General features: G+C 39.8%; 1 protein-coding gene across 1 annotated transcript in view; it reads left to right on the top strand.

The window, feature by feature from the left end:
• nos1apa (nitric oxide synthase 1 (neuronal) adaptor protein a) overlaps positions 1-16864 on the top strand; it is a 207209-nt gene that overhangs the window by 146841 nt on the left and 43504 nt on the right. The window contains exon 7 of the mRNA XM_037697917.1: positions 499-668. Coding sequence (XP_037553845.1) covers positions 499-668 — 170 coding nt within the window. The remainder of the gene's footprint in view (positions 1-498; positions 669-16864) is intronic.

The raw sequence follows: 16864 nt of genomic DNA, 5'->3' as shown, positions 1-16864 counted from the left end.
TTATTTACCTACTTTGATTAGTTGTGCCGATCATTTTGACTCTGATGTGCAAATCAATAACTACTTCTCGAGAGTTTAACTGATTCATAATAAATGTGCACATGAACTCACACGCAGTGACACAAGCCAACACATGATTGCCTTATTTCACCTGTACGTGGTTCACCACACTTCCATCACGTCCTTTTGTAATCCTTAAACACATTTGAGTTAAACCTAAACTGTGATATGTTAAAGAAAAAACAACGATGTCCAAATAAAAACATTTTAAAGGAAATAGAGGTGCTTTTAAACTATTAATTGTGCAAATTTAACCGAACGCACGAGTGTTTGAGTGACGTAAAATATAAGATTGTATGTCTCAATGCAGATATGGTTTCTCACTATCCTTCCTGTGTGTCCACCCATGTGTGTGTGTGCACATGCTCATGCCTCCATGTGTGTGTGCAGGCGTGCGTGCTTATCCACCTGTGTGTGTGTGTACTTTGTTCGGCTCAGCCCGAGAGCCAACAGATGGGGAGAAGACGGTGAGCGTCGCCGAGGAGACCGACATCGATGCAGAAGAGGTGGTTCAGGTGCCGGCAGGCGAGGACTTGAACCTCAACAGAGGAGTGACGGATCTCGACGCCACGGCCAAGACGCCCGACCTAAACCTGACGGAAAACAAGGTAAATCACAGCTGGTCCTCGTTACTCAGTGACACTACCTGTATTTAAAAAAATAAATAAATCTGACCGTTGAAATTACCGAAAAGGTAACAGCGGGGAAGGGGGGAAACGTGTCCTCCCCTCCCCGCTGTGCCCGCAGGGAGTGGGGGGAACTTTGTTTGTTTCCTCCCCTCCCTGGAGGCACAATAAAGTTTTTGCAGCAACTCGAAATAAGTGCATTAATATGGCGCTCTGATATTGGTGGGAGACTTCCATGACTTCCTGTACATATTTGTGTATGTTACCTGTACATATTTAATTAACAGTTCTAAAAAATCTGACACCCGCAGCTTTTATACAAGCGCAGCCTATATATGTCCAATGTTTAATTTAATTTTTTTTATTTAGTGGGTGTGGCTTATATTCGGGTGCACTCAATAGTCTGGAAATTCTGATAGCTGTAATCTGAGAAATGCTCAATCGCAGGCATTACACTTTCTTGTTTTTCCTACAATACAGCTTCCACCGAAGCACATCCATGCACGCTTGTTTAAAAAGTGAAAAATGCACGTGTCACGGATTCCCACACTGGCTGGTGAGAAGACGTTGGGTGCATTCATTCATCCCCAGTTTAATCCTGTCAGTGTTTATGTGTGACACAACCACACAAATGGCGTCCACGTTTTATCGCGTGTTGCCATCTGAGCTCCAAACCTCTGCAGAGAGTCACCCTGATCGTGTGTTTGTGCTTTGTGTTGTGTTTGCGCGGCCTCGCGGTGCCAGAGATCAGATCCACTCAGTCAGACTGTCTGTGGAAACTCTCCACTAGAGTCTATTTCAATCTGAGAAATGCGCTGTGGTCTGTGGGGACGTGTGTGAGCTCAGCTGGCTCAGCTCGCAGAGCAGCGTAGTAACTTTTGTTTACTCGTATTGTTTACTACAGCAATGTGCAGGAGTGGAGTTGTGCTTCTGAATGAAAAAATGAGAACTTGATGTTCTTTATGTTACTCCATAGTTTGAGACTAAGATTACGCGTCAGATTGGCAGCAGTCTTAAACTTTTTGTTGTGGTTTTCATAAATTGTTTCCCACAGTCTGAAGCAATTTGCTGCTTTGTCACATTCTGTGAATTAATTCTCCTTTTTCTTCAAAGCGTCTTCTTTCATTTGCACTCCATTCAAGGAAAGTTTTGGATTTAATTGTGGGTAAATAAAATCTTGGCTTCCAAACGTTGGACCAAAAATAGAAAATTAGAAAAGCCAGACTATTTTTACAAACCTTCTAAGACGTTGTTTATCTTTATGAATACTTCATACCCAAATAATTTAAACCAAAAATCTAATATAAGAACAAAATTGTGTATTTTAGCTAAAAAAAAAAAAAAAAATTGTGAAGGTTGAGTGTTGAATGATTTGAATAATGTTTTGTTGAAGATTAAATGAACTGAAACGTTAAACTGAAACTAAAATCAGCAAAACCATAGCTAAAACTAAAATTAACAAAACAGCTTAAATCTAAAAATAATAATAATAATCAGCAGCTATGTGCTAATATTACTAAAACATTAGCAATAAGCTAAAAGTAGGCAAACCAAAATCTAAAGGTAAAATTAGCCAAAATGTAGCTAAAAATTTAAACTAGCAATCAGGTAGCTGAAAAAAATATCAAACCTGAAACCTACATGGAGATGTCAGTGTATTTATATTAGAACATTTTCTGTAAATATAGTTAAACAATTAAAAATGTATTAAATTCACAAATACTAATAGTCATAGCCCAGTATTCATAATTGAACTGAATGCTTTGACCTATAAATGATTAAAACTACCCAAATTGCCATATTTTTTGCCCTATAAGTCATGTTTGTTTACATAATTTGCATTCCCTACAATTTATATGCTGAAGCGACATATTAATGAATTTTTCCATATTTATAAACCAAGTTTTAGCTGAGATATGACCATTTTCATTCACTCTCACCAAAAATATCGAACACTAACATTTTCAGTCGCTAGCTGACAGTCGAGCAGTATGGCATGCCGTTGTATCGTGTAATAGGTAAAAGTGGCTGTTAATGACACACTCGGCTTGCCATAGTTTGCCTGTAGAAATCGTCAAATCAGCTTCATTTCACTGCGCCGCCCCGGAGAAATGCAGCTAATTTGACCATTGAAGTGCATTTATTAAGTAAAAGTTCAACTGAGACACACCTTTATTATAAAGTCGAGCAAACAAATAATTGTTTTTAGGTGTTTATCTTGTTAAATTTTGAAGAAATGCACAGCGAGTCGTCCTCTGCATGTTCATGTTTCTGCGTATCGGCCTTTGAAATGCAACTGATTTGACCGTCAAAGTGCATTTATTAAGGAAAAGTTCATTTGAGACACACCTTTGCTATAATTTCAAGCAAACAAATAATTGTTTTTAAGTGTTAATCTTGTTAAATTCTTGTTAAAGTCCTCCCATGCACGCTCCCGCAGCCACCATTTGGCAGCCAATGGATTTTTGGCACAAGACCGACCCACATTTCCGGGTTCGGCCCACATTTCCAGATTGTCAGCGGTGACACATAAGAGATGTGACGTATACGACAAAGCAACATATTTATGGAATTTTCCACTTTATTAGGTCTATTTGGACTCATGCAACTTATAGGGCGGTGCAACATTTACGGCAGAAAACACGGTATTTGGATGTTGTTTTAATGCAACAAATGTGCAAAGTACCTATAAACAGAAAACCAGGTGTGTGACTCGGCGTTAGACGTGTTGAACCGCGTAGTGAGAAATGTTTAGTTAGTCTGCTTTTTTACTCTTGTTTTGTCCATGTTTAATTCCTAAATATGCCAAAGACTCCCTAAATGTAATAGGTGTGAGCTGCTCCTATCTTGGGATAATTAGCTTGTTCCTCAGGCAGTTAAAGCTGAAAGTAATTAAAACGAGACTAGCTGTAAGGCGACGCTCTTGGCCAGCATCTATTAAGCATTTCATCAGATCCAAATGAGACCATGATGTCAACAAAAGCTCCACTGTTTCTGAAACAAGCCTCTCCACTAACCTCGTAAACACTCATCAGAATAAAGAACTTGTTATGGATCCGAACGTAGTTGAAAAGTGGAGCAGTTCATCTGTTTGACAGTCTTGGAGAACCGATGACAGTAAATTTATGAGACATTTCACTGCAGCTTTTGATTGAAAGCAACACAGCGTGAAATCAGTGGAATAACGAGCCCTCAGCTCCGACCTCTGTCCTCAGGTGGGTGCGGTAAGCATGTGTCTTCATGTGCTAGACCGTCTCACTGATGGACAAGTTCCATGTGTAGATTTACAGGTTTTTGTATTTATTTTTTACGTATTAGACCACTTGACAGATTAGCTGGAAGTGTGCAGGGACATGTAGTGAAAAGTAACGGTGACTAAGATGTACGTGTGTGTCCATCTCCTGTCTTTGCATTAGCACCCATTTGCATGCATTTTCAGCTGTGCACTTCTGTTCATGAGCAGAAGGATTTGATTCACTGCAGGGTTTCTCTGGAAGCTCATGAAAGGGAAAGCAGCTCGAGTGTTAAAGTTCATTCTCCTTCTGTCGTCTCCCATTAGACTGACAAATCCCTTGGTGCCATGCTCTCAAACGATCCCAGAGGGCTTACAAAGCACACATCAATCCTACCTTTGCCTTTGTGTGCAAGGATTGAGTCGAGACATTATTTTTTCAATTGGCTTTCCAGTGGGATCAAAAACAGTAATACTACCAGACAAACTGGAATGGCAAAAGCCACAGCTTAGAGATAGTACATTTTACACAGTGCGACATCTATTCTTGTTTTCTGGCAAGAGACACGTGCTTATTGATTGCTTCAGTAGAAAGTCAGCGTTCTGCAAAACCAACGAAAAAGGAGCTAACGGAGCATGACACTCGATGCTAACTCAATGTCAAATCTCAACCACGTTTTTTAGGTTCAAACTAAGACAGACATACAGTGTATTAATTTAAGGCTTATTTATCTTCTATCCCTTTATTATGGACGTTGATACAAAGAACAAGGATGTCCTCGTTCACTTTGGGACATATATATATATATGCATATATGTTTTAATGCATATACAGAGTGCATTAAAACAACCCACATTGATTGAAGTTCTGCTCAATCAGTTTAAACAAAGACGTGAATAGCTAAAAATATTAAATTATTGAGACAGTAAAAGGAGTTAAAACATGAGGTATAAAGCAATTTAAAGGGCAAAACAGCTTAATAATCAAATCATTAATTGCAAAAAAAAAAAAAGCCAAATTAAAAAAAAAAAAATATGAACGTGCCTTAATCCATATTTTGAAAATATTAACTGAGAGGACACACTTGATAATGAGTGAAAGGTTGTTACTCTGCTTTGAGACCACTAAAGCAAAGACACAATCTCCCTTAATGACCAAGCTAAAGCATGGGACATCTACAAGGAGTCAGTCAGAAGATCTGACATCTAGAAATTGAATAAGTTCAGATAAATCATCAGGTGCCAGGCCATGAAATACTATAAACACAAGCAAAAGCATTTAAAAAAATTTTTATGTAACAAGAAGCCAATGCGACAGATGCTAACAGAAGGATGATACTGACTCTGTGCCAATTAGAGTTCCTGGTGTGTTTTTGATGGTCAAATAAAAATGGCTGTACATGGAAAGCTGGGTATTTAGAGGATCAAAACTAACAATCTCAGACTTATTATTTAACTGAAGACAGAGCGCTAATGTTGGATTGTATACATGGATTATTGAGCATGGACTTTGTGGTTTTCAACCAGTTTGACACGACTGTCAACAAGGAAGAGGGCCGGCAATGGAGGAGGGGGTGTACCAAAGAGACCATCTTATCACCAACAAAACTGGTTTGTTCTACTTTGGAGTAAGCTGTTGGGGGAAGAATCAGTTTTGTGTTGTGCGTTTCCTTGACTGATGAAGCCTTCTGGATCGAAGGCGAAACGTTTCAGCACAAAAAAAGAAACTGTCCAGATGACCTGACTGAAAAATGTTGAATTAGCTAAAGACAGTTTGTCAAACAGGATTTTTCCTTTTTTTAAAAAACAGCTCAGAGCTGATACAAGAGATGTGAGGTCATCTGGACCTAAAGGCATATAAATCTGTGTATCATCTGCATAACAGTGGAATGAAAAACAAAGTGTTTGCAGAAAATTTGACCCAAGGGAAGCTTGTACAAATTGAAAAAACCTGGCTCCAAGATAGACCCTTTACTTGAAAGGAATCAGCCACAGCTAATGAGATATCAGCTTTTTAAATATGTCCCATATTGTATCTCAACCTATTTCTTTCTTGAGTTTGAATTCAAGGGACACAGCGTCACTCCACACCTAAGGGTAACACAAGAAAATGTAATTTGGCTTGAGTTGGTTTCCATCTGTGCGATTTGGGAACAGAAGGTGAGTGTGCATGTTCAGATGCTTTAAATTGAAGCTGGAGAACAAAAGCTTTTATAAAGATTTTGCCTTTGGCCCACGTTCAGCTGCTGTCAGGCAGGTGTAAGCACTCTGATCTCTGAGTGGAGCGCTACAGGCTCACAACTCTCCCCTCACAGCGCTCTGTTTGTTCCTCTCACATTTCCTCCCACCCCATGATTAGTGTGCCTGGATTGATTTAGACTAGCATCAGCAGATTAACAAGCAGGCTTCCCCTGCTCAGACCCTTTGGACCTCCTGGCCATTGTCTCCGTTTGGTGTGGCTGCTGTAATACTTGTTTGAGACTCACAGACTTGAGGGGAGAGTTGGATGTTCCGCTTCTTTTTATTATTATTTTTGAGAAATTTGATTTTACAAAATTAGGGATGCACAATATTGGATTTTTGGTCGATATACGGTTTGATATGTTAAAACTTATTTGGGCGATAACCGATACCAAATACCGATATTTTTCCCCCTAGACCTACTTACAGAGATGACAACACTCAAACGGTGCAAATTTGTACATTTTCACAAAGCTCAAAGGCGCTTGTGACATCATAAGGTTGTGCTGGTGCTGCAGGCATCCTTGTCACTGGGTTGTCATAAAAAAACAGTGCCTTTTATATCAGTGAGTTATTTTGATGGAATGGTCGATGTCCGATATTTAACTTTATCGCTAATATCGGCCGATGCCATGCTGATAATATTGTGCATCCCTATACAAAATAATGTATTCAGTGATCAGTAAATCGGCAATTGATCTAAACAAAAATCTGTACTGATGCAGTTTAATGAAAATAATGTCAGCAAAACTTTAAAATTTGTCTACAAACAGTAAAAAAAAATACATAGGGCTGAGCATTACATACAGTTTTTCTTTGATTTGCTCCATTTATTTTTGTTGTTGTTAATTTTAATACAGAAAAACTAATTTGATAGTAGGAGAGCATTATTTTTCCTCTGACCCAGACTGAAAAAAAGGGCCAGCTCAAGTTGTTCAGATGTCTCATTAGGATATAGCTAAGCTATAAGTAAAGTGCAGACACTTGAGATACCCTTGAGAGGTTCAGATCAGGTTCAGGAATAGCCTCAAAAAATCCAGAGGAGTTGAACATCCGGGCATCTGTTACGAGACGAGAAAAGTACTTTTACCTTGTTTTTGGGTTTTTTTCCCTTTAACAGTATTCAGAGCTTGCAGCATCAGCATTTAGAAAGCAGAACGTGCATGTCTAGCCTGTCTGAATAGTTCTCCGTTTTATTGTTAAATTGCTATTATCGATCTGAACTGTGTGCCGTGGTGGAAAAAAAAAATCTTGGATAGGAGTCAAACAGGCTCTCGTTCTCCACGCTGTGAAAAGAAAAATGAAGCCCAGCAGCAAATGTCGAATCAGGACCTGCTTCATTTTCAAGCCATCACTGAAAGGAACAAAGAATTACTGAAATATTTCCTTTATTTGTCTGAGCTTATTTTTAGGATTACTGCTTTCAGACGGTAGTGAAAAAATACACTAAATCAGGTGTTAGTATGATGGCATTGTGTTACGTTAAATATTAATTCCTCACTTTACAAGTGTATTGATAAAGATAAGGTTTTCTTTAGACTGCATTTTTTTCCTCAATATTTTGGATTACAAATATTTGAAAAATTACAGTAACTTTTTTGTAATGTAGTGTTGAGATAAAGGTGTCCTTCTTGCCCCAGAAACAATTTTATCACCTGACTGAGTCTCTTATAGAGATATGTTCACCCGTCTTTCCTTAGAGATATTTATACCTAATTTTAACCCCCTCACCTGCTCCAAAAACATACATTTAGGTCATTTCTGTTTAGTATTGCATTTAGAAAACATTCTAACTTTTTCCTGGAAAATCTCTTTATTAACAATTTTCGAAATGCACTGCAGGTTTTAGTATCCAAGTATAAATACCCGCTCCTGGCTGTGAGAGCTTAAGTAGTCGTTCCTGTAATCCAACAGGATCGCACATCCCAGGAATTCTCACCTCCTGCAGGATTACACACCCATCCTCAGGATAAAAGTCTCATGACGTTAAGCTTTTAGTAGGAAGGAGGAACCAAGCGTGATGTAAAATGAAGTGATGCACAGGTTTTATAGCTTTAAAGAAACATTGTAGTGCATGTAAGACAGCAATAAATCAGAATAAACTATTTTCTGAATGGATTTAAAGATTCATAATGTTAGTTTGCTTATAGAATGATAAAGGGACTGTTATTATGTAGCGCCTTTGTATCTTGTATCAAGACACTCAAAGCACTTTACATGTGCCCTCATTTACCCATTCATACAGCAATCTACTAGATCTATACAAAGATTAATTGGTGCTTTAGATCAGTGGTCCTCAACCCCCGAGCCACGGACCGGTACCGATCTGTGAGTCAATGGGTACCGGGTCGCACAGAAGGGGCAAAAAAGTTTTATTTTGAAAAATCACCTGATTCTCTCTGCCACATCAGTCTATGACTCACTGTTGACACAGGTCAACATGCACAAGTGGTTGGTTTCAGTTTCTGCGGCGCATGCGCAGATCACTTCTACATCGCTGGTGAAGAACAAAGCTACGTGGTCTGGAGGAGACAGGTGGAGGTGCGCAGTCGTATCTGTGCATTTTGAAAGATTACACTGCATATTTTTTTTTTCAACCCGCCTGACAAAGATTGACTATAAAACTATAATTTTACAAGCTTCCTAATATCACGTCAGAGCTGTCGCTTCACATTTTTGCTTCTGCTCAAAAAAAGTCTCTGCCCCTATAAGTTCAAAGTCATGGGTAATTGTTATTCCATCCATCCATTATCTTTACCCGCTTATTCCATTTTGGGTCACGGGGGTCGCTGGTGCCCATGTCCAGCAATCACTGTGCGAGGGGCGGGGTACACCCTGGATGGGTCGCAAGTCCATCACAGGGACACATAGAGACAAACGAGACAAACAACCATTCACTCTCTCACTCACACCTAGGGACAATTTAGAGTTACCAATCAGCCTAACATGCATGTTTTTGGTCTGTGGGAGGAAACCGGAGTACCCGGAGAAAACCCACGCATGCACGGAGAGAACATGCAAACTCCACCCAGAAAGGCCCCTGGACCGGGGTTTTGAACCAAGGACCTGCTCGCTGAGAGGCAGCAGCTCTACCAGTTGTGCCACCGTGCTGAGTAATTGTTATTATAAAACACAAAAATGTAATTAAACGTTTTGCACTCGGCATAAGTTCCCGTGCTTTTGTGAACAATCTGATGTGTGGATCACTGCAGGAGTGCTGCTTTAGATCACATTCATACACCAATGGGACGCACATCGGAGGCAATGAGGGGTTCAGTGTCTTGCCCAGGGACACTTAAGCATGTGACTGCTGGTGGAATCAAACCCCCAACTCCCCCATTGGATGACAACTGCTCTAACCACTCAGCACAGCTGCCCCCCATAGACTCTAACCAACATGGGGTTAACGGTTAAAGTTTTCCCTCTTGCCTCCATTTTTTTATTCCTGAATAGCAACAGCATCGTCTTAGCCTTAAGCTCACAGGGATGCAGGAACATTAGTGTACCTTTACCCCGACCGGCTGTTCAGCTGGATATTTATCTTTTTAATACTCGGGCAGGTAATACAAAGGAGCCTTTCAACTCCTCACTGGCTGCAGACTCGTTTGGTAAAAATGCCTCTTGTGGCTTTTTATTAGAGCTTCCTAAGAAGTTTATCTTCGTAGCTTTGTAGTCTCTTGGCTTTCTGTGTGCAGACTTTTAAAGATGTGTTGGAACTGTCGAGGAGTCGCAAAACAAAGAGAAAATCAAATTGAAATAGTCACACTTGAGTATCCCTCCTCAAGTTTCGATGTTGGTTTCCCACAAACCACTGGAAACGGGTGAAATGCTCCCTGCAGGTCGACAGGGAGTCGTTGCCTCAGGTGGAGGAGAGTTGCATAAGAGAGATCTGGGCGTCTTGTTCACGAGTCATGGTAGGTTGGAGCAGGAGATGAATCGACAGATTGGGGCTTCGCCGTCAGATTGAGGGCGTTGCTTCGATCGGCCTAGTGAAGAAAGAGATGAGACTAAAGGTAAAGCTCTGGATTTACTGGTCTGTCTACATTCCAACCCTCACCTGTGATCACGAGGTTTGTATCATGATCGAAAGGACAAGATCTCAGATACAAGCGGCCAAAATTAGCTTCTTTCGTGTGGTGGCCGGGCTCGGTCTTAGAGATACGGTGAGGAGCTTCGTCATCCGGGCGGAGCTCAGAGTAGAGCTGCTGCTTCTCTGCATCAAAAGGAGTCACTTGAGATGGTTCGTCTGGTTAGGATGCCTCCTGGACGCCTACCTTTGGAGGCTTTCTGGGCACGTGAGACCCAGAGGAAGTCCCAGAACTCAAGCCTGGAAACGCCTCGGGGGTCCCCCAGGAGGAGCTGGAAAGTGTTGCAAGGGAAAGTGAGGGTTTCTCTCCTGGACCTGTTGCCTCAGTGACCCAGCTGCAGTTTAGCGGTGGAAGATGGAGTTTCCCACAAGTCTGTACAGTTACAAGTATTTCACAGTCGCACAGAAGCACTAATTGCTTCACCATTTAAGTAATATTATGGGTCAGGGATCCTTAAACATATTATTCAAAGGTCCGGATGGGACTTCTAGATAAGGTCATTGTTTGGAACAACTGGCAATCAGCACATTTTAATACATTATCTTGCAGCTTTGACAATAAAGCATGCCCTCTACTTTTTTCTCACTGTGAACTTCCCTAAAAGACTTCCTCTGGGCAGATCTGACCAGCTGCCATAGACCAATAATATTCATTGGTTGTATTGTGACGGAGTATTTTGGGATTGCAAATTGTTGTTTCAGTTTAGTAAAAGACATCTCCATCTTTCCAGGTCTGATTCAGTTCCTCGTGAAACAGTTTGGATTAGAAGCACCAGAGGTTTGAGGCGTCCGATCATCCACTGCCAGAGTCAAACACGAGTACGCTCATAAATATCCAACTGTATGCCAAGCACCAGTGAAAAGTGATGAGGTAGATATTAGACATATAAACAAGACATGCTGATGATTAGCACGTTTTGGACAGTGACAGTTTGTGCGCAGGCAAACGGAACAAAAAGACTGTAAAGACTGTAAAGATGTGTAAAACATTAGTTCATGTGCCCATCAACATCTGAGTCCTGTATTTACAAAACAAAGACCATGTGACGTTGGTCGTTGCGATTGAAATCATTTTGTTGATATTGAAAAGGAAATGAGAAACTGTTTCTGAGCGGTACCACGGCCGTGTTTCATGCTATTTATGATCAGCAGCCGAGCGTTTCTCACTCTCACCTGGAGCCTCTGAAATTTGGTTTAGATTCGTCAACAAGCCTGAGATGAGTCGCTGGATTTGGATTTGAATATAGGATTTCTGCCTTGTAAAACTAAACACATTTTCTTTTTAAGTAGAAAACGATATGAAACTTAACATATATCCCACAACATGAAAAATATACAGTTCAGTTAAATGGTGCCGACTAAATGAGAAGCAAACGTTAAATCATAGCTAAAGAATTTCTGCATTTGCAACAGACAGACTAATCAGTGTCTGAAATAATTCTGAAAAAAAAAAACATGTCAAAGACGTAAATATTCTGTTTGCTCTGTCATGTTTTGTGCAGAACGTGTTTTTTTTTAAGAGACCGAGTTCAGGCCTGAATAGTTATCCTTAGATCTGCTAATTAAAGTCTTGGTAGGATTCATTACCACATGCATTCATGAAGGAGTTGTTTGCATTTAACGGCTGTCACCGTTTCTTTAAGCGTGAGGCTACAAAAGCAAAGTTGCCAGAAATCGTAAAACGCACGATGATTATTGGAGGAATAGGAGCTGAGGGCGAGAGAATGCTAGCTGGTGAATCTGCAACAGATCTCTCCACTTCTGGATGATCATTCGACTTCAGACGCAGTTGCATTATTTAGCAGTTCTTCTCGTGACTGCAGAACCCATCGGCGTTTCGATGATTCCTGCAAACGCAACGATGAGCGAGCTACGATTTATGTTTCCGGTCTTTGGTTGTGAAACAAAATGTGGCTCATTTCTGCGCATCAGCTGCAACTGACCCAAAGTAGAGTTGCATTCGGGCCTAATAAAGCCGTCCTGGACCGGACTGAGCCCGTAGTTTTTTTGGGTTTTTTTCGAGCCCTACCCGGACCCAACGGATTACCGGTAATTAGAGGGCCGAACCTGAAAAAAAAAAAAAAACAATTAATAATAATTAAGCTTTTACTGCTTTTGTAAGCAGTTTGACATAGTTTTAAAAACGTAATGAATGGAGGATATAAGATTTATTTTTATTAACAACTCATCAAATGGGCATTAACATACAAAACAAATAGCCTAAAATAATAACTGTAAAGATAGGCTGTTATACACATGAACAAAACTATTCTTAGGCAATTATTTTGAAAAATATGGAACAAAGCTATTTAAAATGAATTCGCTGCTCGCTTCTGCTTTTAGTTTCTGCTACTTCCTTCACCGCAGATGACAGCAGCAGGCGATCAGCTGATTCATCCATCCATTATCTTTACCCGCTTGTTCCTTTTCGGGTAGCGGGGGTCACTGTGCGAGAGGTGGGGTACACCCTGGACAGGTCGCAAGTCCATTTCAGACTAACACAATTTTATATTGTGCATTTAGTTTAATTTGTGCTGTACGATTCGTAAAACTGCATCAAAGCCCTAATCCAGGCCGGGTTTCAGGTTTGGGTTAGAAATGACCGCTCTAATCCAAAGCGCACTAATGACATAAAAATCAGTGTCCTGTGAGTGAAGCTGTTAATGTTTTTGTTGCATTTAAACAAAATGAGGCGGAGATTACAAACGTGCGATCAGTTATTCCAAGCAAACGGACGTGAAGTCTTCAAATATCTGTTGGAAAGCCAATTGCTGTTTTTGTGTTTGTTTAAATAAATTATAAACCACACGTACCCCCTCCTCACGCATAATGGCCGGTGGAGAAAGGTGCCGGCTCTTCTGCAACCCTGCATGAAAACAGACGGACGGATGGATGTGCAGTACAAAGATTTGTTTAGCTTTGGTAAAGTTTTTTTTTATTATTAAAAATGAATAAAAGATTGTTTAACAAAACTTCATGCACATATACATCGCCACTAAACAGTGTGTCGTCAGCACGTTTTATCACTCCAGCTTCAAGGTCATAAATCAAGGTCAAAGTAAAGCAAAGTCTTTGCTTGGCTGAGCCGTTGTACTGATGTATAATAGTTATAATAGTTATATAATAGATGGGGGTGTCATGTGTCGTATGAGGTACGTTTGCTTCAAAATGGGCATCTGCATCCAAAAACAAATCTATAAAAGTTTTTCAATACAGCTGGTCCTCACGAAGCTCTCGTTAATCCTCTATGCTTTATCAGTATTTGATGAAAACCTCCTTTTTTAAATGTCACAAAGACTCATTCTACTTGTCCAAATATTGTCCAGGTTGGAAAGCGTCAGTTTTGCTTTAAGCAACAACCAGCTGGCTTGCTCATCACTGACAGAGCACGCTGAAACCAAAGTGAAATGGAGGAAACTTCTTCCTGGATTAACGAAGAAAAGCTCAGGTGATCCTGACGAAGCTGGTTTCCACTCAGCCTGCAGCTTCAGGCCGACTGCCTGGGGCTGTCCAAAGGTTTGCTCATTAAAACACGACGCGAACGTCTGTTTTTCTAATCGATTCATATTCAGTGTGATGAGTCCAGGATGAGAGTTTTAAAGTCATATTTAATATTTGCGCATTATGAACAAGAGCTCTATGAAAGAACAGCGTTGACTTTATTATATCGGGGTTATATAAGTTACTGATATGAGGCGAGACTAGCTTGACGTGATTCATTCGTTGTAAGAAGAGAAACCTAACCCGAAAGTGTCAAGCATGCGCTTTACTCGAGCGAGCGCTTCTTCACTTCTTTTTCCACGTATAATGACTTCAAGGTTAATGGCGTGGCATAAAGTTACCGTCAGAGGCAGAGCTGAGGGATCCTGCAGACTCTTTTTCTCAAGAACCCTCAATAAACTCGTTAATTTGGAACCGAGGCTGTCGGGGCTGAAGGAAGCCAGAACAAGACAAGTTTTTTTTTTTCTAAGCTCGTGTGCATGTGTCCCTCTGAATGTGTGTGTGTGGGAGGAGGCCGTCTGTTTGACAGTCAGGGAGCAGCTAGTGTAATCACAGCTGTAGGAGGAGAAATAACGACTTCCTTTATCCCTCGTCATCTATCTTTAGTTACGTTTCTACCTCCCTTTCCTCCTTGTATAAACAGCCTGTTCTTGTTTCCCACCAGCCGTCACTGCATGGAGACACCATCTACAATCTGCCTGCAAAGAACTAGTTTTGGCATCTGAATGCCTGGGAATTATATAATGAAAGCAGAATTGGAGACGTGAGGATTTTGACGGGCGTTGTGTCGTTCTTCACCCGCAGCTCAAATTGAATTTCTCCTCTCCCGTCCTCCCTGTTTAGTTGTTACGAACAGATCTGTGAGTCTCTGCAGTGAGCTCGACACATGAGGGTGAACCTGTTTTTTATCTTTTCACTCATCGAACCCGTTCAGACTGATAATTATTACAGGCTTTGGGATGTGCATCACCGCTTGTATCAGTTCCTTTTTTTTTTATCCGAACACGTTCTTGTATTTAAATTAACTTTAATGCATTTCGTGCAGTTTTTGAGGGCATCTGATTTTTATTTAGGATTGTCGTGTTGTGTGACATTTTAGAATTACAGATGGCTGCTCGAGGGAGTTGATGATTACAGGTCAGACTGATGAATTTCAATAGAAAAACTCTGTTTGGCCCAGAAGGGTTGTCATTGCCTTTTAAAATCATGCTGTAGCTTGTTGGAAGTGTTTTTAAAGCTGTCTGACCTTTTTATTTGGGACCCTACGGGAGGTAAACCTTTTATAGTAAACTTTAAAACAAAGATAACTCACAATATGGATAATCAGTTACACAGTTAGCAGGCACAAAGTCAAACTAGAGAAATTGCATTTCCTGTGAAAATGCAGTGTGAATACTTATTGCTGAAGAACTTGTGGAAAAAACAGCTGAAGTTAGCTAAAAACTTGCTGAAACGTAGCTGAAATGGAAGAACAAGTAAGAGAACACAGAAAGAACATATTTGCTGAATTCGGTTTAAATCAGCAGAAATTAACTCAAAAATTAACAAATTTGTATAAAAAAAACCTGAAATTAGCAAAGATATTGCTGAAAAGGCAGAAAGAAGCTTAAACAGCTAGAAGAAAGTGGAAGGAGCTAAAATGAATTGGGAAAAAAATGTGGAATTAGCTGAAAAAGCTCAATTTAGCACAAAACAGCTAAATAATAGCAGAAAAAGCTGAAACTAGCAGAAATGATCTGAAAGGAGCACAGCAGATGTAATTTAATTAAGCTGAAAGTAGCAGAAATTACCATGAAAAACTTGAATTTATCTGAAAACAGCTGAAATTAGAGTTTAAAAAAATGCAGAAGCACATAAATGTTGTAGTTAGCAGAAAGAATCTGAAAGCAGCTGAAAAAGAAGCTGAACAAAAAATGAAAGGAGCAGTAAAAGGTTGTAAACAGATCTAAAGATTTTCAAGGATGGAAAATTAGCTCAATTTATTTTCTATGAGAAAAATGTGGCAGAAAAGGCTAAATATTCCAAAAAGCTAAAAAATCATAGGATTGTCCAGAAAGAGCTGAACATTTTTGATTTATGATTTGTTGATATTCCACAAAAATTGTGGAACGGGAAAGATGCCGAAAAACATACGGAAGAAAAAGGAATCACAATAAAGTGAATGCTTCATAAGAATCACACAGTTATTCTGATTCTGAGTCTAAATTGTCTTGTTTCTTCATTCGTCTGACAGTTTGATAAACAAATCAGATATTTCCAGACTTTGAATATTTTCTGTAACTGTTAGTGGCATTTCCAGTTCCTTTTTTTGTGTGCAACTTTGGAACTGCAGCCATCTTTAGCTCATATAGCGTTACTTTATGGGATCTTTTTAGCTTTTATTTCAAGTTGTAATTTTTCCACCATGTGTGAAACAGATGGAAGATGATTGGTCAAACTAACAAATAGTGACTGATTAAGTCACCCTTGGTATCTGGTGATTAGCTGAATGTAGTGTAACTTGGATTCGTCATGTTATCGATGCTAAATTTCAATTTATTTAAGTTTATTTATATAACGCCAAGTCACAGCAGAAGTCGTCTCAGGGCACTGAACAGAAACATTCACAAACATTATAAATGCCAATTAGTAAAGCTGCTGTATCTATCTAAGGAAGGCAGCCAGCAGATGTGTTGTCTTCATTTTGTTGCAGTCTCCCATCATGATGAAGCACAAAGGAAACGGTGGAAAGGAAAAACTCCCTTTTAACAGGAAGAAACCTCCAGCAGAACCAGGCTCAGGACAAGTGGTCGTCTGCTTCGACCGGCTGGTTTGAGAGGAACAGGAAGGAGACACAGAATGGCAGGTCCGCACTAGGAGGAACGATTAAAAAAAACATGTTAAAATAGAAACTATTACAAATACAAACTATTCATTTGATGAAATGAGGTTAATTTATCCTCCAGTAGTCTAAGCCTATAGCAGCATAATCAAGAGATAAGTCAGGAGACCCAGATAGATAGATAGATAGATAGATAGATAGATAGATAGATAGATAGATAGATAGATAGATAGATAGATAGATAGATAGATAGATAGATAGATAGATAGATAGATAGATAGATAGATACATAGATA

The sequence above is a fragment of the Nematolebias whitei genome, chromosome 3, assembly GCF_014905685.2.
Source record: "Nematolebias whitei isolate Nwh7 chromosome 3, NemWhi1, whole genome shotgun sequence".
NCBI lineage: Eukaryota > Metazoa > Chordata > Actinopteri > Cyprinodontiformes > Rivulidae > Nematolebias > Nematolebias whitei.
Note: the sequence above shows the minus strand (reverse complement) of the source record. Positions and strands in the feature narration are given on the sequence as shown.